The sequence below is a fragment of the Micropterus salmoides genome, unplaced genomic scaffold, assembly GCF_014851395.1.
Source record: "Micropterus salmoides isolate LMB-PRFRI ecotype aquatic unplaced genomic scaffold, ASM1485139v1 Ms_hic_scaffold_5, whole genome shotgun sequence".
Lineage (NCBI taxonomy): Eukaryota > Metazoa > Chordata > Actinopteri > Centrarchiformes > Centrarchidae > Micropterus > Micropterus salmoides.
Genome location: NW_024044237.1, coordinates 13689149 through 13712194, shown reverse-complemented (window position 1 = coordinate 13712194; position 23046 = coordinate 13689149). Strand labels below are relative to the sequence as shown.

At 41.0% G+C, this 23046-nt stretch overlaps 1 protein-coding gene, 1 long non-coding RNA gene and 1 pseudogene across 2 annotated transcripts; 1 reads left to right on the top strand and 2 right to left on the bottom strand.

The window, feature by feature from the left end:
• Nucleotides 1-404: 404 nt before the first annotated feature.
• Nucleotides 405-3849, top strand: LOC119888539. Its single transcript, XR_005441896.1, has 2 exons — nt 405-860; nt 2412-3849. It is a non-coding gene; the product is annotated as an uncharacterized LOC119888539 (long non-coding RNA).
• Nucleotides 3850-4686: 837 nt separating this feature from the next.
• On the bottom strand, nt 4687-22550 carry LOC119888532 (vascular endothelial growth factor receptor 3-like; the record flags this gene model as incomplete). Its single annotated transcript, XM_038699130.1, is given in 19 exon segments — nt 4687-5303; nt 6517-6602; nt 6777-6897; nt 12439-12563; nt 12673-12778; nt 13045-13144; nt 13376-13487; nt 13631-13753; nt 15190-15284; nt 15401-15560; nt 15784-15872; nt 16619-16732; nt 16918-17022; nt 17501-17636; nt 19237-19343; nt 19919-20050; nt 20770-20916; nt 21477-21836; nt 22442-22550. Coding segments are annotated over 19 exon segments (2547 nt in total), but the record flags the coding sequence as incomplete, so codon positions are not given.
• A 145-nt stretch (nt 22551-22695) lies between these two features.
• The window catches only part of LOC119889345, a 5516-nt pseudogene continuing 5165 nt past the window's right edge, over nt 22696-23046 (bottom strand).

The following is a 23046-nucleotide window of genomic DNA, read 5'->3' as shown; positions in this document are numbered from 1 at the left end:
TTCTTTCCCTTCTTTCCCGTTCGATCATACCTCGTGTTGTTTTTGCACCTGTCATGGAAGCAGCGTGACCGTCCCAGCATATGGCCAGAGCACGTATCGCCGCGATAACTTGTGCACTCACCTGGAAGTGAAAGCGCACCCCTAGTGACTGGAAACGCTCCCTAGATGTCAACAAACCATAAACATACTTCCTAGAACTGTATTGACTAACAGCTGGGTTTTGGAGTAATAACAGCGCCGGTTAACTGCGAACCGAGGAGGATGAGCGCCTGTAAAATAATATTCTGAAATCTCATTGCCCAGAGCACAAATAAAGGTCCAGCTAAGGCAGGCATCAGTGCCTGGAGTGCAGCAACAATCTTTTTTTCATGTTCATTATTATATAATATTTTGCAGAAATGTGATTTATATAAACTCACTGATATCCATGTCATAACATAACAATAACTCACAAAGCAGTAGCCTCCTCCCTCTTACTTCATCTGTTTTATTCAGCCAGTATTCATTTTTAATGAATCATTTATGACTCGAGTGACTTTATCCGAAACCAATTCTGTAATGACTCGCAAACACCATTTCTGCCACTAGAGATATGAATAAAATTGAGATTGCTCTAAATTGATTTCTAAAGGTAATGGGATTAACTGTCTTAGTGTTGATTAAATTAATTTCTCTCGCCAGGCGCAGCTCCATAACCCATTCAAATTTGTAACACTCTCTTTTTCCATCTCACACAGGAATATGTTGCTTACAGCCACACGGGCAGGATCATACCGGCTATCTGGTTCCGATACGACCTCAGTCCGATCACAGTCAAGTACACCGAGAGGAGACAGCCCTTCTACCGCTTTATCACAACAGTGAGTGAATTCTTCTCAGGGCTTTGCCAGAAAAAATCTACTTCTTCTTAAAAAAAATCATTTTATTACAATTCAAGGTCTTTTAAAGGTCTTAAATATGGTGAAAATTGTGATTTTAGGTTTTAAACGTCAACTTAAAGTGGAAATAACAGATTTGTTTTAGCCACATAGTGGCAGCGGAAACAAAACACATTATTTTTTACCATTTAAGTTGATTTGGCTTATGGCTCTAACTTATGGGCAAACAGCTGCCTTTTTGCACATCCAGCAGATACAGAGGAACATTAGTGTCCATTTCGAATTTTGGTGTCTCAGTCTGGTGCATGTAAGTCCAATATTCACTCTCTTTTAGCTGTGGTTTGGTCTCTACCAACTCCTGCCTTAAAGCTGCACAAAATCATATTTTTGTAGGACAGAGGGTGTTGTATTCTGTACTGATGGTAAAGACCCTTGACGCAAATTTGTGATTTATAATATTGGGCTATATAAATAAAAATTATCTTGACTTGACTGTTATCAATGGGAAACAGTGTAACACAAAAGCCGTTGCTTTTAGTGATGAAGCCAACTGTGCAGTTAGTTCCTCTCAGCTCTCTCAAGCTTTCTAGCATCTTTCAGCTAATCATTAAGGTTTTACTGCATCTTTACTGTTTTGGTTCACTCTTGGCACTCTTATCAACTCTGTTTTCACCAGCAGAGGCAGCTTGTGAAAAAGCTCACCAAACAGACAAAATTAGCGACTAGCTGGAGAACATAGTGTAGCATTTAGCAGCTAAAAGACTGATATTTCCCTCAGGTGTGAGTGGAGGCCAAAAACAAAGCTAAAGGGAGAGAATACTGGGCTTATCGGGTGGCCGGAAACAGGACTCCAAGTAAATTCTAATGCTGTGATGTGTCTGCTGGATGTGTAAAAAGGCAACTGTTAGCTAACACGTTCACCACAACAACTTATATAACTTGTTGTTTTTTTCCTTTATCTTTATTGGTCTCATAAAAGGTCTTTTGAAGTCTCAGACCTAAAGAGCTTTTAGGCAAATACGCTTATTTTAGATGAGAATATCGATACCTGAATGCTTGGCTCTGTCCAAAGAAAACAAAGTTTAATCTGTATAAAAAACCAATTCCTTTTACTTCCTGAATTCCCTCTATTTTTCTCTGCCTACTACCTGATCTTCTCAGTGGAGGAATTTTGGCGCTGCCTGTAACACCTCATTAGCAAAGTTTTCTGCTGACTGATAATGCAGGTCAGCATTTAATTGGCTGCCTGGCTGATGAGCTAAACCGTTACTTGTCTTTTGTGTTGTTTAGGTTTATCATGACTTAAGACATGGGTAGGATATGACTGTGCTTATAGTGTCATTGTGAGTCATGGCTTAAGATTGTGAGTCAAGCTGCAGCAGGGCTCTTTAGTGGATTCCAGCACATTCTGAGGTGTCAGTGCAATGTATTATTATGGTTGATTCAAAGCAGCTGATGTGTGTGAGCCATTTATAACCAGGAGAGAAAATCTTTTTAATTGGTGAAACTGACAGAGTGACTTGTTTTCTGTAGATCTGTGCCATCGTTGGCGGGACATTCACAGTCGCAGGAATCATCGACTCCTGTATATTCACCGCTTCAGAGGCCTGGAAGAAGATCCAGATAGGAAAAATGTCATGAGGACTGTTCCCCTCCCCTCCTCACACCTTATTTATAAGTGCAAAGTTGCTATCCTGTTAGCTAAATCCAATCCTGCTCAAACCAACTTCCTTTTGGAGACTGTATCATCGTGAACCAGCGAAGTGGCTCCGGCACTCGATCTAACTAGCAGGCTACACGGCTGCGTCTCAGTTACTTAAGGTCCTCTCCTTTTGCTCTGGTGACGTGTGGACGCTGACTATCACATGTCCGCTTCCTCCGTTTTCAGTGTCAAGAGAGGAGAGCTCTTTTATTACTGTGGGGATTATGTCTAAATGTGTCAGGGTTCAACCAGTATGGATATTTGAAGGCTAAACCTGTTTTTTTTTTTTAATTAAGTAAAAAAGAATCTAATATTTGTGCTGATATTCAGTTTTTTGGTTTTTTTTAATCTGGCGCTAAAACCATGTGTGAAAAATCTCCATATAGGGACAATTTCAATTTAGAGTGGTATACAGACAAAAAGACATAAGTCAGTGTTTAAATTAATTCAAAAAGGGATCAGACAGGTCTATTGTTCAACCTGTATATCTGTCCAACTGTGCTGGGTTTGTTTCTCCAATACTGCCAAAAGAAATGATCATTTGAAGGAAGTTTTCAGGTTTGTGTAGTGGGGCGCGAACTGGATTCTAATAGTATTTCAGTAGTTCATACTGTCCATAAAGGTACATTTTATATCATGTGACACTATTCTTTTCTTCAGCCATACATTTTATCTCCAGTATTCTCCAGAAACTGTCTGCCTTTTTAGGTTTACCATCAGCTCTCAGGCGTCTTGTCTTTCTCTTTCAGTGGCTGCCACTGAAACCTGAATTTCCTGAAGTTTCTTTCATGCATGTTACGGTAGATTTACTTTTTAGAGACTTTTTTTCCCAATACAGTGATCATTGTTTACCTTTCAGTCCATTTATACCAAATATTTCATCAGTGCTGTTAAAGGTCCTAGCTCTGACCTTTTCCTTTGCCTTTCAATTATTGCATAAAATAAAATGAATGTCTAATTTTTCCCAACAGATTGGTTAGGTTTGGTTTTTTTAAACACGGTACATGAATTTGTTTACTTCTTGTGTTTCCATGAAGTTGTAAATTGTCAGGAAGATTTGGTTTTGTAAGGAGAGAACTTGTAGGCCAGGATGTCTTTCCTCTTTGGTAATATTTTTCCCTTTTATACTGTAGTATAAAAGATCTCTCTGATCAAGGACGGTGATGACCACAGTCCCTCGGAACTGGTCTTTCTGGTTTATTTTCTTTTCTGTCTCAAATTACTCTGTAATGCTATGTGTTCCTCAAGTAAAGGTGCCATAGAAACCACTGTTGTACTAACCTTATTTTTGATTTTACTTCCTCATTTTGAATCCATTCTGTTTAGGATAGATTTGGTTGTACAAGTTTCTAAGGGAGTACTTTCCTACTAAACTGAGGTTTCACATAAAGGATTTTATATTCCTGGCCTCAAATAAGTGAAAGAAATCAGTCAATTTCATAATTAAACCTAACTAGTCAGGTTTTGGAGTCCAGGTTGCAAAGGAAGTAAGAAATAGGTGTTATGGTGTCAGCATGAACTCCTCTTTTTACCTGTATTTGTCCAGGTACCGTTATCAACAATTATCCAAAGAAACTGAAAATGGAACCTTTGCACTGCCGATATTGTAACACTAACTAAGCTCTAGGGCTATAATTGTATGCATGTATGAAGTGGACTTCGCACCCAGTTGCTGCTCATTTCCCTCAGCTGGCAGCCAGACACCCCGCAGGTTGTCATCTGTGATGTGAGCATGTAAGAGGGTATTAAGCTGTCACAGCTGTCATCATGCTTACGTCCAGCTCTGATAAGAGGTGCTTAGTGTGAGTCACTCCTTTATTCATCCTACATCCTTCTGTTTACCTCCGTCACTTACTCCTTGTTCATGGTGTCGTTTATCCAAGCGTCTCCACCTCCACTAAACAACACAGATCCACAAATATCTGCTGGCTTCGTTGATTGGTCCGTTAATGGGGATCATCACAGAGCTTGTGGCTCTAGTTTGCTGTGGACTGTAACTTAACACGGCATGACAAATGCAAATTTGCACTTGAAACATGTACCTCGCTGGTGTAATGACAGCTCCAACTTAATAATAATAATAATAATCAGAGAGAGGAGAGCAAGAAGAAGATAAATTTCTTTATTTCTTCCTATATGAGTCATAATTTGTACTCTGTATATAAAAGATAAAAATATAAATGTGTGAATAGACAATACTTAGGGTTTGTTTGTCATAATGCTGCCACCCAGTGGCTTATTAGAGGAACTTCAGGCACATGTAGCTCAGTCTGTTTTGTTGAGGCAGCAGCCTGAGAGGAGGGAGTTTGAGATGAGTAGAGGTCAGCTCCAGTCATAAGGATCCATAACCTTATCTTCATTAATAAATGACTAGCTACATGTCAATACTGGGATGTTACTAAAGCCTACACACCTCCTTTGACCTGAGCTGCCCACTATTTATTTATTTATTTATTTATTTTTTTAACCCTTTTCATCCTCTCAGGCTGCATCTTTGGTAAGTTTACACATTAGAGGAGGCCAGGCAGGGGGTGTCGGGCGAGGAGAAGAAGTCGCAGAAGCCTTCCTCGGACAGGTGTCCGTACTCGTTGTTGTAGAAGGTCTGTCCTGAAAGCTGGCTGAAGAAGTTGGGACGGTGCCTGGAGCTTCCAGCGCCACTGCTTCGACCCAAGGAACCATGGGAAGCTGTCAGAGGCTCTGTGCTGCTGCTGCTGCTTATACGACTGGGGACAGAACAGCTCTCAGCATTACTGTCAAGTAGTGACAACTAAGGCACACTAGCAAAAGTAGATGTATGGTATGCTAAGTTAGGACATACAGAGATGTCTGTGGGTATGATTGTTTCTCAATTTTCTCATAAGAGAAACTTGTGGAGAACCAAACTACTTCATGTTCATCTGGACGCATATTCAACTGCTAAACCAACAATGAATTGATTGTACTAACTAGGGTCTGTATAGCCAAAGCCTGAGCTCTGTTGTTGTCCAAAAACTATTAAAAACACTGTTGTACTGCTGACATGTTTCTTTGTTGGCTCTGTAGTCCATTCCACATACACTGTCCTGCTGCTGTAAATCCTCAAATCCACAGCTGAAAATAGTCCCCAACATACACACCAAAGACCACAGCGAACTCTAGGAAATGTATATTTTTCTCCTTGCATACATATTTTTGTCTCACTTGTCCATGAGGTTCTAGATTTTCCATATTCTATACATTTTTGGTTTTGTTTCAATTCCAGCTAGTTTTTCTGTAATAACATCTGTCTTTATATGGCTATTGGTTACTTGGGATGGGAAGTTGTTCACATAATTTAATGAATTCAAAAAATGTTTTTTAAATGATACAGAGGTAGGTTTGTCTCTGGCTATGCTTAGAGCATAGTGATAATTCATGTAATTAATTGGGAGCTGCTCTTCGATATTCCTCCTACACTTTGCTGTGAGTAGGAGTGAGTTGCTTGATAATTTCGTCTTGTTCTTTGCTTTTACCAATGACCTTTTTTTTGCCTAGTTGGCTTTTCAGAGCTTTTGAAGTGTGATTCTCCAAACGTTTAGAAATATGGACCCTGGGTTCAAATTACTCAGATCATATTGCTTACTCTTACCTACCTATGCATGAATTGAGACTGCTGATGCTTCTTTTGGAAATCTGCTGTAGTTTCACTACACATAAGGCTGCGAGTGACTGTATTCTACACGCTTCCAAGCAAAGAGACAATAACAGTTTTCTGATACCAACTCTGAAACGCATCTATAAAAGTAGCCTTTACTAATACATCTGAAAGGCCTCACTCTAACCTGACCGGCATTGTGTTGTTTCACAGTGAATAATAATCAGTCCAAATATCAAACACTGACATTGAATAACCGTCTGCACATCTTGTGTGTATTACTTTTAAACAATAATATGGATCATAGCTTTTGTGTTGCTAACCTTTTTGAGACGGCACCCCTGTGCTTGTGTTCAATTCTCTCAAATTCTTCGGAGGCCAGAACCATCCCGCTGTCTGTCTGGTTGTCCTGGGAGGAGACACAGTTGGACATCATGTGAATTAAATGCCTTGGGTTCACCCCGCTGCAGCAACTATTTTTGTCAATTATCCGAGGAGAAAATTCCCAATGTCGAAGGGCATTTGCAAAATGTCACCAATCAGTTCACATTTTCAACAACTGATGAGAAGATAAAGAGCTCACTTGAGGAGATTTCTGTGGGTGCATCTCCAGGGGCAACTCTTCAAATGTCTTCACTCTGGGCTTGCACATTTTGGAGGGTCCCACAAAGACACAGCCGGCAAAGGGCACGCAGTTATAATACCTGGTCAAGAAGTGTAGGAAATTTGATCAGATTAATACATGATTGACACCATGGGCCTCCTGGTGACATGAAAATACCAGGGATAGATAAAAATCAGTAAAAATAGTAGTAGAGCAGGTGGGAATACGAGCTAAATAATTTGCTATAAGCGGAAAAAATTGTTATTAATATTATAATTTTAAAATGAAGTTTGTAATGAATCGAGAACATTTCAGGTTTCAGTGTTTTGAAGGTGATGATAAAAGGAGATGTTCCCCGGTGGGGGATCATTTATCAGCACAATGATTTTCTTTTTTTATTTTGTTAATTTTCAGTAAGGGCCTAGAGGCTGAAAGTATTCAGTACTCAAAATAAGGTAAACTTCAAAGCAACATCCGAAAATACAGACATGATAATACATCCGGGTAATAAAAATGTTTTCCCCATCCCATAAAACATCATGACCAAAGTGATCTTGAGACTCTCTGAAGGTCTGTGAACCCTAGTTTAATAACTTTAAGGGCAGTCCCTTGATAACTACAAATTACTGATTGATAGACTGGAGAGCGCTTTTGCGTAAAGTAATACCAACAGGATGGGAAATAATGGACATCATGCAAGAACCTCTCATACAAACAGATTCACTCTTAAGTGACACATATGAGTGATTTAAGAGAATTTGTCGTATTCACCAGCAGAATTTGAGAATAAACTTAACAGGTGGTCCAGAATCTGTCATAGAATTCAGACTTAAGAATGATAATGCGTCAGTATGAGTCTGTTGATAAAAGGATGAATACCGGAAGATACTGGAATCCACTCAAATAAATATAACTTAATGCAAATTTAATATTCTGTTCACCACATCATGATCATCATTATTATGGCTTGCAAATTTACTGAGGTGTTTTAGATTTTGTGATTTTACTGGCATATCGTGGCATGACAACTCGTACAGTTAAATGGCTTTTAGGAATATTCTTCTTGTTTGTCCCTGTATGTGCAGGTTGAGGTCACCAATAAAGGAAAATGCTGGTGATCTTCTATGTTTTGTTATTGCCAATGAATCCCATGAAAAGACCTAAACCTTAAATACGTTAGTCCATCTCTCAATACTTTGCAACTTTTCTTGCCTGTCTGTGGCTTTCAGCCACAAGACCATTGGTTCGTACTAAATGTGTATCTAATCTGTATGCTATACGTTCCTTTCTAAAGCAGGCAAAAAAGTAAAAACAGTCCTAAAACAGCTGAGATTTTAAGCAAACTTAACTCAAAAGGGCCTAAATAGTGCATTACATATGCATTTTCAGCTGTGGATTTGGTGCACTAGTGAGTATTTAGGAAGGGTGGTGTCTGTGAGATCGGCTCAAAATAAACTATGGTGTGTTCATGGTAATTAAGGAACGTGTCAGCCAGGGCAAAAGTGTGGCTTAGTGATGTGTTTTGATAGTATGGAGGAAGATAAGATATATCAGCCTTTGGTTACACAGACAATACTCATTCATTGTGGGTTGTGGACTCTTCACTGGATTGTTGTCAATAAGAATAATCTCACCAGATAAAATGCTTTAAGGGTTGTTTCTTCTGATGTCAGAATCAGAAATACTTTATTGATCCCCAAGGGGAATTTTTTTTTCATTAGTTGCTCACGTTGTTAAACAAGGCTTTAAAGAAATAGAAATAATAAAAAAATACATATAGAAAATTGAAAATATAAAGATATAAAATTAAAAATTGTGAAATGAAATGTGCATAGTATTCTACAGTTTGTGACAGAGGTGTAATAAATAGTAGTAGAGGAGGAGCAAGATGGCGCCTGTAACTGGCAGAGCCGCGGCTCGTTTCCTGCTGTGTAAATTATTAATGCTCTGTTTCTCAGTGTACGTGATCATCTCAGCCTGCATAACAGATGGATGTGTTCTGGCTGTATGGACTTATGACCGGGACTCTTTGTTTCACATCAGAGAGTCGATGGAGGTCCTGTTTGATAATTACGACAGGTTCAAACAGGCATTTCCTCCTCCATTTGCTATCGATCCTGACTCTCCTGACTACTTGCTACTATACCGGGCTCCGGGTAGGGTCCGTAGGAGATTCAGGAAAAGAGGCTTGCGGTCCGGTGTCCAGGTCAGGCGTAGGCGTGCCGCAGCGCGCGGTGGCTTTGTTGTCTTCGGCCGCCGGGACCGCATTCAGTGCCTGCGGCGGATTCCTCTTCACGATGTGTGCGGCAGCGTAGCTTCGCCGCCGCCTGTTCGGATTTCAACGGGTGTCCTGGATCCTTCACAGCGCTGGAGTGGTGGTCCGAGACTTTCGCCGCAAATGTTTACTTCCGTGTTTGTGCCGGCTCTTTCCAAATGGACCGGCAAAAGACCATGTGACCGCTGGTCGTGCCTGCAACCAATCCCGTTGCAAAGCAGGGACACTGCCTCCGTGACGTTCTCCAAAATGCATTTCGGCCTGTTGAATGCTCGTTCTATTGCGAATAAATCGCATTCATTAAACGATCTTTTCACAAGGGAAGGCCTGGATATTATGTGTTTGTCAGAGACATGGCAGAGAGAGGACGAGCTTATTCATTTAAATGAGCTCTGCCCAGTGGGTTGCTCTGCTATTGGGAGGCCCCGCCCCTCTCGTCGCGGTGGTGGACTGGCTATTGTGCACAAGGATTTCCACAAATGTAATGAAATTTTGCCCCAAAAATTTTCTTCTTTTGAATTGCAGATGGTAAAGGTGGTTTTTTATCCCCCTTCTACTGTATTCTGGTCTATCGACCTCCAGGCCCTGCTGCTGTCTTTCTAAAGGATTTTAGTGAATTCTTATCCTCTATAATTAAGCTGGAATCTGTCTTAATCCTTGGGGATTTTAATCTTCATGTAGATGACAACTCATCTTGCCCCGCAATGGAATTTTTAACATTGACTGAAACTTTTAATTTTAATCAGCATGTATCTGAGCCCACTCACCAAAAAGGCCATATTTTAGACTTGGTTTTTACACTTGGCCTAGATATATTAAACGTATCTGTAAATGATGTCTATATGAGCGACCATAATATTGTTCTGTTTGATCTTCACTTCAGTTCTGACCCAAAGCTTCCAGTAGTTAGGTCTCAGAGACGTGTTATCACGGCAAATACTGCAGATACTTTCTCTGATTTGTTTGATCCTGCTCTAGTTATGGATTGCCCTGATGTGGATGATTTTGTTCACTGTTTAAACAATCACTGTGAAAAGATTCTGGATCAGGTGGCCCCTGTTAATTCAAACTTGCCTACTCGGGAAAAAATGTGGCCTTGGATTAATGAAGAGATTTTAAAACTTAAGAGAATGTGTCGAAAGACTGAACGCCTGTGGAAATCCACTAGCCTTGAGGTACACAGGCTTTATCTCAGAGAACTTGTGTTGTCCTATAATGTGACGGTTGGAAAAGCCAGATCTGACTATTTCCGTCAACTAATAACATTAAATAAAAAAAATCCTAAAGTGCTGTTTGATACGATCAATACACTTGTTTGCCCTGCTGCCCCAGTTATCCCTGTTTTTTGTGAAGCTGACAGCAATGCTTTTTTGGGTTTTTTCACTAATAAAATTAAAATGATTAAAGATAAAATCCCGTTACATTCGTGTGGTACCACTGCTGTTTTAAGCCAGTCTCCAGCATGTGGTCCACTTTTAGGACTGTGACGATTTCAGATATTTCTGAATTGGTGACCAGGATGAAGCCATCTTCCTGTTCATCGGATGTCATTCCATTCAGATTATTCAAAAAAGTGTTTGAAGATATTGGCGCTTGTGTAACCAAAATGGTTAACCTCTCGCTGTCTACTGGCGTTTTTCCAGATGCTTTTAAGCATGCTATAGTGGAACCGTTAATAAAAAAGGCAGGTTTGGACCCGTCGGATTTGAATAGTTTTCGGCCTATTTCTAAGCTCCCGTTTTTATCCAAGATCATTGAGAAGGTAGTCTGCGAACAGTTGACATTTTACCTGGATAATAGTAACATCCATGAGCCATTCCAGTCAGGTTTTCGTAAACAACACTCTACCGAAACGGCCTTACTGAAAGTGTCAAATGACATTATGATGTCTGCTGATTCTGGAAAACACACTGTTCTAGTTCTCTTGGATCTGTCTTCCGCCTTTGACACCGTCGACCATCAGGTTTTGCTGGAAAGATTAAGGGATCAAGTAGGGCTGTCAGGGTCAGTTCTGCAGTGGTTCACCTCATATTTATCTGGGCGTAGTTTTAGTGTTACAGCAAACCAAATAAGGTCTGAGTCTGCAGACTTGCTTTGTGGAGTGCCTCAAGGCTCTGTTCTGGGCCCCGTTTTATTTTTGTTGTATTTGATCCCTTTGGGAAAGATCATACAAAGGTTCAATGATGTTTCTTTTCATCTATTTGCTGATGATATCCAACTTTACTGCTGCTTCAAGCCGTCAGAGATCTGGAAGTTAAACTCCTTGCTCCATTGTCTTGTGGAAATTAAAAAATGGCTAAGTGAAAACTCCCTGCAGCTAAATGCAGACAAAACAGAAACATTAATCATTGCCCCTGAGGATGCAATTCCAGGAATTAAACAATACTTGGGTGATTTAGGCCAGTCTGCTAAGCAAAGTCTTAGAAATTTGGGAGTTGTCCTGGACAAAGACATGTCGTTAGTGCAGCACTGCAAGCAGCTGACGAGAAACTGCTTCTTTCAATTAAGGAAAATCTCAAAACTTAGAAATATAGTTTCAAGAAATGATTTGGAGCTAATCATTCACGCCTTTGTGTCGTCGCGGTTAGACTATTGTAATAGTTTATTTTTATGCCTAAACCAGAAGGAGCTCTCTCGACTGCAATTAGTACAAAACTCTGCAGCCAGAATTTTAACACGTACTAATAGGAGGTCTCACATATCACCAATCCTAAAAGAACTTCATTGGCTACCAGTGTCTTATAGGATAAATTTTAAAATTTTGGTTTTAGTTTTCAGAGCTTTACATGGCCAGGCTCCACCCTATATTAGTGACCTGATTCAGCGTTATACCCCTGTGCGTGCTCTGAGGTCTGTGGATCAGAACCTGCTGACGGTTCCACGCACTCGCTACCGTACTAGAGGTGACCGATCTTTTCAGGCTGTTGCCCCTAGGTTGTGGAATGACCTTCCACCATCTATGCGCTCTTCTGATTCTGTTGATGCCTTCAAATGCAGACTAAAGACACATTTATTTGTTCAGGCTTTCAATTAGCTACTTGTGGGTTGATATGATCATGTACTGTCTATGCTTTTATTGTGTGTATTTTATGATATTAATGTTTTTGTTGTGAAGCACTTTGTGGCCCTATACCTGTGAAAGGTGCTATAGAAATAAACTTTTACTTTTACTTACTTTTTAGTAATATTTAATGAATAGTGATAATGAATTTAAATCCTTGCAAAAAAAAACTGCTGTACTTGGACAGAATAAATTAGAATATTGCACATTAATCAAGTATTGGCTAATATACTATAATGTGTAATGTGACAGTTTTCCAGGTCATTTAATTTCATGGTTTCTTGAAGGACGACATGCATTACTACCTTGTGGGCAGAGTGTTGCAGGCCAGTCTCAGCTCCTCTTCAGATGGAGGCCGCGATGAGGCCTGTGAGAAACCATCATCCTCTGAGCTCTGCGAGTGGTTCAGGGGGACGTGGTCCTTCCCGTCCTGGAGGGAGTACTTTTTGAGTAAAGATTAAGTCAAGCCCTGTAAACTCATCATTAATAACTAAAAACATCCCTTGCTAGAGTAAATGTCTCTGCAGCAGTGGACTTACAGGTAGGCCGTTGTCCTGGAGCAGGTCTCCCAGGATCTGCACCAGGGCAGGGAACGTCGGCCTCTCTTTGGGCTCACCCTGCCAGCAGGCCAGCATGATGCCATATCTACCAGCAGAGGGCAGCACCATCACAACAAAGCAGACACAGTGGTAGTCAACTTCCCGGACTCAACCACAAATTTGCTCCTATATCCTCTTTTAAATTTAAAATTTGGTTACAGCTATGATATTTATGAGCAGAGTAGCATTTGCTCTTGGGATTGGCTCGTTCAAATAGCAACATTTAGAGATACACATCTTATTTGAAAGCAAATTATACTTTTCTTCAAGAGGTCGATGAGTGAGAAAAAGCTAATAAAAGCATGCACTTACATTTCAGGGGAGGCAGTCTCTGGTGACCTCATCCTGACGCCATCTTTCAGTCGTTTGCAAAAGTCTTCGTCAATCTGTACTCCTGGGTACGGAGACGCGCCTGAGGGTGTGCAAAAGGAGGACGAGACATAAATTAACATGTCAGGTTAGGTTATTGTGTGTTTTGGGTGAGGAACAGTGAGGAAGATCTGCTTCTAAAAGAATTAATTCCCAATTGCTTTTGAGAGGTTGACAGGCGCTTTAAAAAACAGCTACTCCACACTTTCCTTGATATCTACACAAATGTGTCTTCATAAAAGATTAAATGAGCATGCTATGATTTTGTCTTTACCCAGTGAAAAGATTTCCCAGAGGAGAACTCCAAAAGACCACACGTCGCTCTGGCTGGTGTACACTTTGTCAAAGATACTCTCTGGAGCCATCCACTTCAGGGGCAGACGAGCCTGAGAGAACATTCAAACACCAGGCAACCATTACAGCACGGTCACATAAACAGAAAGGACACCTGCCTTTAAATTTAATCATTATGTGGGTGCTAAAATTTAAAAAAGAGTTTAATGCTTAGTAAAGGCTGAGGGTGCCGTACATTGCCTTTCCTGACGTAGTCGGGGTCTTTGTATATGTCTCTGGCCAGGCCAAAGTCACAGATCTTCACAATGTTGTTCTCTGACAGGAGAATGTTCCGGGCTGCCAGGTCTCTGTGGATACACTGCGGATACACACACAACCACACATACATCATAGCCCTGCGAGCAGGTGTGTGTGTGTGTTTGTGTGTCCCTGTATGTTTGTGGGAGAGTTTGCACGTGTACATTGTTTCCTCCTTGTCGTCTCCGATGAGTGAATTATATGATTTGGATTAAGTAAATAGCAAGGGGACCGATGGGGTCTCGTGTCACCGTGGGGACTGCTTTTTGAGAGTTAAGACTTGGTTTTAGGGTTCAGGTTACAATTAGGTTACAGTCAGGGTTAAGGTTAGGCATGTAGTTGTGATGGTTAAGGGGTTAGGATTAGGGGCTAGGGAATGTATTTTGTCAATGAGATGTCCCCACGGGGATAGAGGAACAGACTTGCGTGTGTGTTTCAGTGTCTTTGTGCCAGTATGTAATTGGGACTGGACTATGTCTTGGCCAGGCTGGGCTCTGTGGAATCACTGCAGGAGATCCTACATCACTTACAAAGCTGTCCTGTAAACGTGCCGACAGGGTAACGACTGGTTTAGATGAGTCATTTAAAGCCAGATGGTCTGCTTGGAGTCCTGTCACATCGTTGATATTTATTATTAGTTATAGCTGCTTTTTGTTGTCACCATTTTAATTTCATTATTCATACGATTAACAGTGGATTCATATGGGAGATACTGTGGCTGTAGGTTAGTGTTTTGTAAGAAAGACAACAATGAACTTTTAAAAGCATGTTTTGATGGCAGCTGAGATCAAATCAGCTCAGCAACAAATTGAAACAATCCAATACAGCAGAGATGACAGATAACTCCTCACTACTTGGACACAGTGTGTGTTTGTTTTGCAGTGCTGATGAGCTTAAAAAATCTCAGCTGTTTGTGAGAATTATTCCTCAAAGCAAAAAAGCGCACATCAAGATTTGCACTACATTTCATGACATACACATTACATCAGTACATTAAATCAAATAAAATGATCGCCAACAGAGTATGTTTAAACATTTAAAATTGTTATTATTTATTTTTGATCTAATGTGTAATTTAATTTGAAATTTAACTTAATGTAATCTTGAATTTAGATTTAATTCAATATTTAATTTAATTAATCAAAAATGTATAATGAATGGTTTTTATTGGATTCAATTACATTTTATTTGCTTCAATTTATGATTTACTTTTTTATATAATTGTATAACATTTTCAATATAATAAAATGTAGATTAAAAAAAATATATATAATCGAATTTAATCTAATCAAATCAAATCTAGAAGTATTGTTTATTTTCGCACTACTATATATTTTATTATATTATGTGTAAACGCAGAGCACAGCTCTGGTTAATTGAGAAGCACAAAGGCCTGAAGAGCTGAATGATCCTGGGGCTACAACCCACTGCCCCTGAGATCGACCTCTGGTGACACTACAGCTTATACATAAATTCTTTGTAATGGTGACAATTAACCTTTCTGGAGGCCAGAAACTCCATCCCACGAGCCACCTGGAAACTGTAGCAAATTAGATCTTCTATCGTCAGAGGAGTTTTCCACAAGTCTTCCACTGGAGAGAGAAGGCGAAGGGTAAAGGGCAGTGGTGGGAAGCAAACGAATTAGAAATTAAACAACAACAGTTAATAGACAATGAGTTAAACCATTTACTAATTAATACAGACTCACTTTTCTCCACAGCAGGATTCTGAACGGGCACGTTTGATGGTGGACTCTGAGGACTGCTGAGCGAGGAGGAGGATGGAGAAGGTGGGTGGCGAGCTCTTTGATCCATTTGACCTGCCTCGATCATGCGTCTCACCTGGCTCTGAGTTTTAGGAGATCGATCCTATGTGGGTGAAACAGTTCAATGCGTCGCCCCCAAAATCAATATAAAAAAAAACCAGTACAAAATACACGCGTCATAGGTTTTAATTTGTGAGAAGAAAATACTGTTCAATGAAACTATACTAAAGCAAAGCAGATTCTTTTAGCGGATTCAGCTGCAGTCACAGTATCGCAGCAGAACAAACAAATATAAAAGGGCAGAAACTGCTTCGTGTTTTGGATACCCTGTATGGGAGGAAGAACTCTCTCTTGGCTCGTAGAAAGTTGGACAGGTTCCCATACTTGCAGTATTCCACTATCACCATCAGTGGACCTGGTGATAAAGACAGTTTAATTGTCAGCTGTTTTCTCTACAGTACTGTATGAAGTAGGCAACAAGTGCTTCAGCACACTTTACAGTGTTTTGTCTCATTAAAATGATCTCTGCCTCTTGTTTAGGTGCTCATTTTATATTCAAAAAAGTGAGACCTGGCATCCCTCAAGCATTTCCTGCCCTTAAATCAGCTCCCAGGCTAAATTGCTGCTTTTGTTTATGGTACACAGGGTGAACATTTTCAGATGTAACCCCCTCAAATATGTGCCCCATAGGTCAAAATGATGTATGGACATACATAAATTAGGAGTGTCAAAGAAAAAGAGAGGCAGCTGTTTGACCTCCTCAGTTTGTTTGCTCTTTAAAATGTTGTGTGGAGGCTGCAGAGGGGTAGACAAAATAATGTAAACACCTAATTGAAAAGGAATTTCACTCAACAGGACAAACAAAGCTGAATAGATGTAATTTGTACACAAACTGTACACAAAATTTCTAAAACAAAACAGTAGTATTCTGCTTAAATATGCCAAAGGAAACAGTCTCCATCAACATCTTTCAAAACAGAAAAAAGTGACAAAGAAAAAAACAATCAGACGTTAACTACCTAACCAACTTGGACACGATCAACATAAACAATACAGTTGTGGTGTTACCATTTACTCTATATATCATATCTGTGTTTACCTCTAGCCACCCTACACGCACACACACATGAAATGTAATAATACATGTAAATCTGTACTCACCATTTGGTTTGGTGCAGGCGCCTACCAGGTTCACAACATTCAGATGGTTACCAATGTGAATCAGTATCTTTAACTCTGACATCAAGGCCTTATGCTCACTGGCTGTGGCTCCATCTGAAACACAGCATTATGCATAAAACACATCTTATTGTTTGTTTTTGCATATGTATATTATATATGCACATCTGCCAAGTCATGTTAACACAAACACATTTGTACGTCAGTGACTTCTTAGAAAGCTTCCTACAATACTCATGTGCTGTTTACATGAGCAGGACACACACAGAGACAAATCTCACCTTTCAGCATCTTGACAGCCACTGTGTCCAAACTGTTGCTCTTACTGATGCCGAAGATTGATGCTTCAATTACTTTACCAAAGGCGCCGTGACCTAAAACCTTCCCTATGTCAGGAGACAGAAGAGAAAAAACAGCAGAATATTCATTCTCATTGATCTACGCAGGCTTGGTTTTACTCTCACTGGAATACACAAACAGTTGTGGTTGGGAGCAGACACAAAATGTACATGCATCTGGCATCCATATAGACAGTGGGGGTGAAATTTGAATCTCAATTGCAGCATTTGGAAAACAACATGTTCCCATAAGTTGCTGTCGTGAAACAGATGCTTTTCCTCAGGGTGTTTTTAGAAAGCTGTGCTGGGAATGAGCACATATTTAACATTAGCACTTTACTTGGCAACACTTTGCCCGGATGGCCGTGATCCAAACTCATGCCATTAAGGATTCTGGAAATGGAAAACTAATTCAGTTTCATCCATCAATTTGCTCTGTATATTTCCTCAGACACCCCCCCCTTCCATTCACTCGTTTATCCCACCATCCATCCATCTTTTGCTCCCACCCTTCCCGGTCGCTCACCCAATCGGAGTCTGTCTCTGGAGATCTCCCACTGCAAGGAGTCGTAGGGCAGGTATTCGCACTGCTTGTCCAGAGGCACCTCCCCCGGGTCCATAATGATCGACAGATAGCCTGTCTTCATGTCTGCCGGGTTAACCTGAGGTTCAGAGAGAGAAAGAGCTAATGTAAGGTGAGGAGGTGTTGGGCTGAATAGGGGTGAACGAGGCAAATGAGGTGCTGGAAACACAGGACAAAAAGAGGTCGCAAAGATGAGCAGAGAAAGAGGAAATGGTTACAACCATACTTAAGATTGATAAAACCTGTTTTATTGCATTAGAAGAGTCAGAAATGTATTGTGATCAAGCTGGAAGCAAGTTTGTTTTATCATATCATTTTCATCCGCTGACTATTAATTTCATATTACAGAAACAGTGACGGCTTTCGGGGCCAGTTGCTGCAGTAGAGGCAAACGCTAGGGGTTGCAGGGTAGTGCAGGGTGCACGATATATATATTAGATAGTGAGAGAGAGAGAGGCGAGGTGCACACTCTCCATTATTTTTATAAGCCTAGAATGAGAATGTAAGACTGATTAAGTTATCTTCAAGTTAAACACCTGTAGCCATCAGCAGCAGGAAAATGCGCATAACACATACAGGTACCTTCATTAACTAAGTAAATCGACAGATACGTGTCTTTTCTGCACAGTTAAAAACAGATTCACATCTATCTTAGTTTTATTCAATGAGATTATTTATAAAACGTCATTATTTTTATTTAAAGCAAACTTCCTCTTGATTTTCAAAATCTGTCACCTCTGCTGGATTATTATATGGAGTAGTTTAAGTGTCTGCCACTTGTACATGTCATACCCTCGTATGACTAATGCAACCTTTAAAATGTCAGTAATTAAAAACAAACAGTAACAAAGGAAATGTTTAGGGCATCTTTAGATGTAATCATGACCACAATGACAGGAGTTTCTCTCCTGTTGTTTACAACGTAAATCCAACACTGTATACCATCAAAAGCGATGCTGTAGGTGATGTTCAGTATATTTCTATTAATATAATAGATACGGCTAATACATAGTAGGCTATTTCCTGTATATTCATCTTTGGTACTATTTTTGCCTCTAAGAAAACATCAGCTTAGACTCTCCTCTCAGCTCATTAAACTGTCTGCTGCTTTTAAAGACTTCATGTTAATGAGAGGAGCTGGTGTGTCGTGACTGGCTGATTAGGCTGCTAGGTGAGGTCACCAAAGATCTCAATATGTTAAATTTTTTATCTGTCTTTTTTTTTTGGCAGGGGCACATTTTAAGATCTCACCTAGGGCACAAGTGTACATGGGGGCAAGAGACAAAAAGACAGATGCTTTAAGCCGGAAGAGAGAAAAATAGCCATCTCTAAATTGATTTGTTAATGACAGCACTGCACTGTGAATTGCTGCTGAGCAACAGTGTGAAGCAACCTAATATGTGACCAAGTGAGGAAAAATTAAAAGCAATTTAAGCCTCATTATAGGCAGGCTTGTTGTTAGGGCTATTAGCAATAAAAGATTATTTGGACCAAGAAGATATCAGTGATTCTCTGAAAGAGTAAATTACAGACTTTTGCAAAGATCAAACAGGTTGTGCTCAAACGCCGTGACACGATGTGAGTCAGGTGTTAAAGTGTCTCTGTCACAGTCCGTCAGTTTCTCCCACAAACATGGCAGCACAAACACAGACAAGCAGCAAAAAGTGGCGCCCTCTGACCCGCTTCACATTGCAGAAGATGAGGATGAGCAAAGCCCAGAAGAAAACAGCAAGGACTCCAGTCCCGATGAGGATTACAATCTCCACATTGGCCTTGTCACTTGAACCTTGACAGAAAGAAAGAAAGAAAGTCACGTTTAGATGTTTTGACATATCAGCCACCACCCTATCATCTCACACATCTTTATTTAAGCTCTCTCTTTGATGACATTCCTCTTTACCTACTGTAGGGGGTGCTGTAGTACAGACTATTGATCCTGGCTTTCTCGCAAGCCCCTTAACATTGAAATCTTTAGGTTATGTCAATGTGCGAAACGGTTAAATCAGATCAGCTATTCATCATGAGACCACTTCCAGCAAACCCATCAAATTATTTATTCAGAATGTAAAATGTCTCTGACTCTTACTGTATTTTGGAGAGCTGTGCGTAACAACAAGCACAAAAACTACAGCTGCAGTGAAAAGATTGAGAGCTGAGCGACTAAAACACAGATCTGTTTGTGTTTGTGTGTGAAGATGTGAGCTCTGTGAACTGTGATTTCAGGCGTGAGTGCTCTCGAAAAAAAAGCATGCAGCAGTGAGAGTGTGCGAGCAGAATCAAGTGTCTCTGTGATTGTATGCCTGCTTCTGAGTGTGTGTGTGTGTGTGTGTGTGTGTGTGTCTGCGTGTGTGGCTGTCTCACCGATGACACGGACGGCGGCTGAGGAGTGGACACAACCACGCTGGTTGCAGGCGGTGCAGGTGTAAAGGCCGGCGTCCTCCTCTCTGACCCGCTGGATACTCAGCGTGCGGTTTGAATCCTGCAGCTGGATACCTGAGAGGAGGCACGGGATGATTAGTGGCATACACGCACACGCCATGCTTTAGCACTCCTTTACCTCACATCATAAATTCAGCAACATTTCAACCACATTTCTGGAATTCTTCGCCCATGCCCCCAGCAGCCCCTCTGAGTGAACCCAGAGCATCAGCTGTCAGTCTCTCAGAACCATATTGACCGTCCCACCTCACCCCCATCTCCTTCAAATGTTAAGAAGAGATGCACGCTGAGAAAGCTAATGAGCCATGTCTATCGGCCCGCAGGGTTTTGGGTGTGTTTGTTTGTGTGTGTGTGTGTGTGTGTGTGTGTGTGTATTCTTGTCATTGGTTCTGTTTGACACATTTGTTCAACAGTATAGGTGTGTGGGATGGCTGGTGGGTGGTTGTGTATCTGTGAGTGTGTCTGTGTTGGCTTTTAACAGCTGCCAGCTTGCCATTTTTTTTGATACAGAGCACAACAAAAAATGGTAGCATTTACCCAAAGTAAATATTAACAATTAATGTTTTTTGCTCTTTTATCTAATGTGAAGCCAGGATGTAACAGATCCTGATGGAAACTCACCTGAACAAAATAACCTCATGGGAAGATACGAGAGTCTGGTGAGTAATAGTAAGAGTAATAGTGTCTAGTATGCGTGGCCACTGAGTTTGGAGGGTGGGCGGCTGTGCTGTTGTGTAAACGTATGTATCACCTGTGTAGGTGTATTCATTCACCTGACATTTGGTGGAGAGGCTGGTTGTCTTTGAACCAGGAGAGGCGGGGCAGAGGCCTGCCCTCCACGACGCACTCCAACCGCAGAGACTCAGTCACATTCACTGTCTGGTTGGTGAGGCTGCGCTTGTACCGCGGCACCTCCGGGGCTGTGGAGAGAGGGAGAGAGAAAGAAAGAGAGCAAGAGGAGGGAAGGGAAATAAACACTATGACTTGTCTGCTCTGATGTGAACAGTGCAATATAAACCCAAGGACTGTCAATATACATATTTACAGAAGGGTCTCGTAGGATTGAAAAAAGGTCAGAAGTCAAAATATCTCATTAAAACATACATCTGTTCTCCAGGCATTGATGCGAGGTTACAGCACACAACATGAATGAAGCATGGACTTGTTTGTTTCAGCCAAGCAGCCTCTCAGCTCTTTTTTTTCTGTCACTATATATCGATGCTGTGCAAACACCAGGTACTCCATAATACCCACCAGGTATTATGTGTGGATGTGAGTGTTCGGGCTGCGTGGGCATTTGCGAGTGTGTGTATTATTAAGCTTCAAGCATCTCAGGGGTGTCTCCACTGTGACCCGTGGTGTTTCCGCTGCCAAGGATTGAGCTTTCCTCTATAATTAGCGGTGTTTAGAGTGACTACTTTCTACTCCGGGCGAAGTGTGTGTGTCTGTGTCTGGAGCTTTCATCTTTTTCATCTCTTACCTTTGACAGAGATGTATCTGAACAGGCACTGTTTGTCCCCACTCCGCCTGCTCTGAGCCTCACACACATAATGACCCTCATCCTGAAGCTGTACGGAGGGGATGGTGAAGTCCAGGACCCAGCTGTTGGATGGCTCCTGGAAGAAGAGCTGGCCATCAAGAGTGGCTGCGTAGAGGTGCACGCTCCTGCAGTCCAGCTCCTGGGGCTTTCCCTGCTCGTCCTGCAGAGCCTGGGGGTCGAGGCGGTACCACTGCAGCTGCTCGTACGTATAATTGTCTGCGCTGCAGCACAGGGACACTTTCTCCTGCTCCAGGGGATTCTCAGAGGGCTGAACGTCCACACTGAACCCCTCGGGGATGGCTTTTAAGACACACAGAAGGACAGGCGGGTGGTTAAGTGTGTGCACTGGACATTAATGAAAATTATTCCTTGAAGGGTTGGTTCACTCAAATTATTGTATTGCGTTATTGTAGAGAAATGAATAAATACAAACAGAAAATCAACATCAGATCAGACATGATATCATACTCAATATGAACAAATAAGGATTAAAAAACATGATCAGGACTTAGCTAACTCTAACTGAGCCCTGTGACTTTTCAATGAAAGTTGTTTATAGCAGTCACTTCAAGCAGAGGTTTCTGTTTAAGGTCTAACCTGTTGGGCTTGTGCCCAGGAGCCCTGTTCAATAATCCATCTGTTCTTCAGTAAAAGTAATGTTGCTGCTGGTTTTTTTTTATGTACTTTTCCAATGCTGTGATCACCACAAATTCTATTCACCTCCATTGTAATGGGGTGAAGGCAGAAACCTCAGAGAGGGATATCTCTAAAACCCTGATAAATAAATCGACAATTGTCTGCATGGCTACATAACACTACAGGGGATTTGGGGGGGAACAGACCATGTAATCATTCTGTGTTCCTTATTGTCAAACTCAGGTCGGAATCTAACCCGACATACTTACTGGTTACATAGAAGTAGATCAGCCGCTCATCTTTGCCGACTTTGTTTTCAGCAGAACACTTGTACATGACGGAAACACTGGCGTTGCGAATCTGAAGCCTGCTGACTGTCTGTGAGGTGAGGAAAGGTGGATGAGACTTTAAATTTGGGGGAAACGTGCACATTTTAAAAAGGAAGTGCAGCCTGCTGTCATGTAATTCTCTGTGAGCTGACACAAAGCAGATTTTGTGCTGACAGGGAAAACAAGAAGCAAACTCACTCAGGTGTGACTGGAAAAACATTGAGACGTTGCACACGTTTCTGTTTGTGCTCATGTTGTGATAATTGTGGTTTATAAATGTACAGGCATGTATTTCTCTCTCCCACCCCCTGCATTGTCTTGACGTGTTTATAACCATCTTACAGGAAGTCTGCAGAGGAAGACTTTTCTAAATATTTCTACTGTGTTATGGAGCTCAGAATTTGGGACACTTACGTAAAAACATCACAGTTCATGGATAATTCCACTTACATAAATGTCCTCTTTCTGGTTTACATCCTAATCATACTCTCTAGTCATTCTTTTACAGAAATTTCATAATCATATAACTGTATTCATTTTTCAAT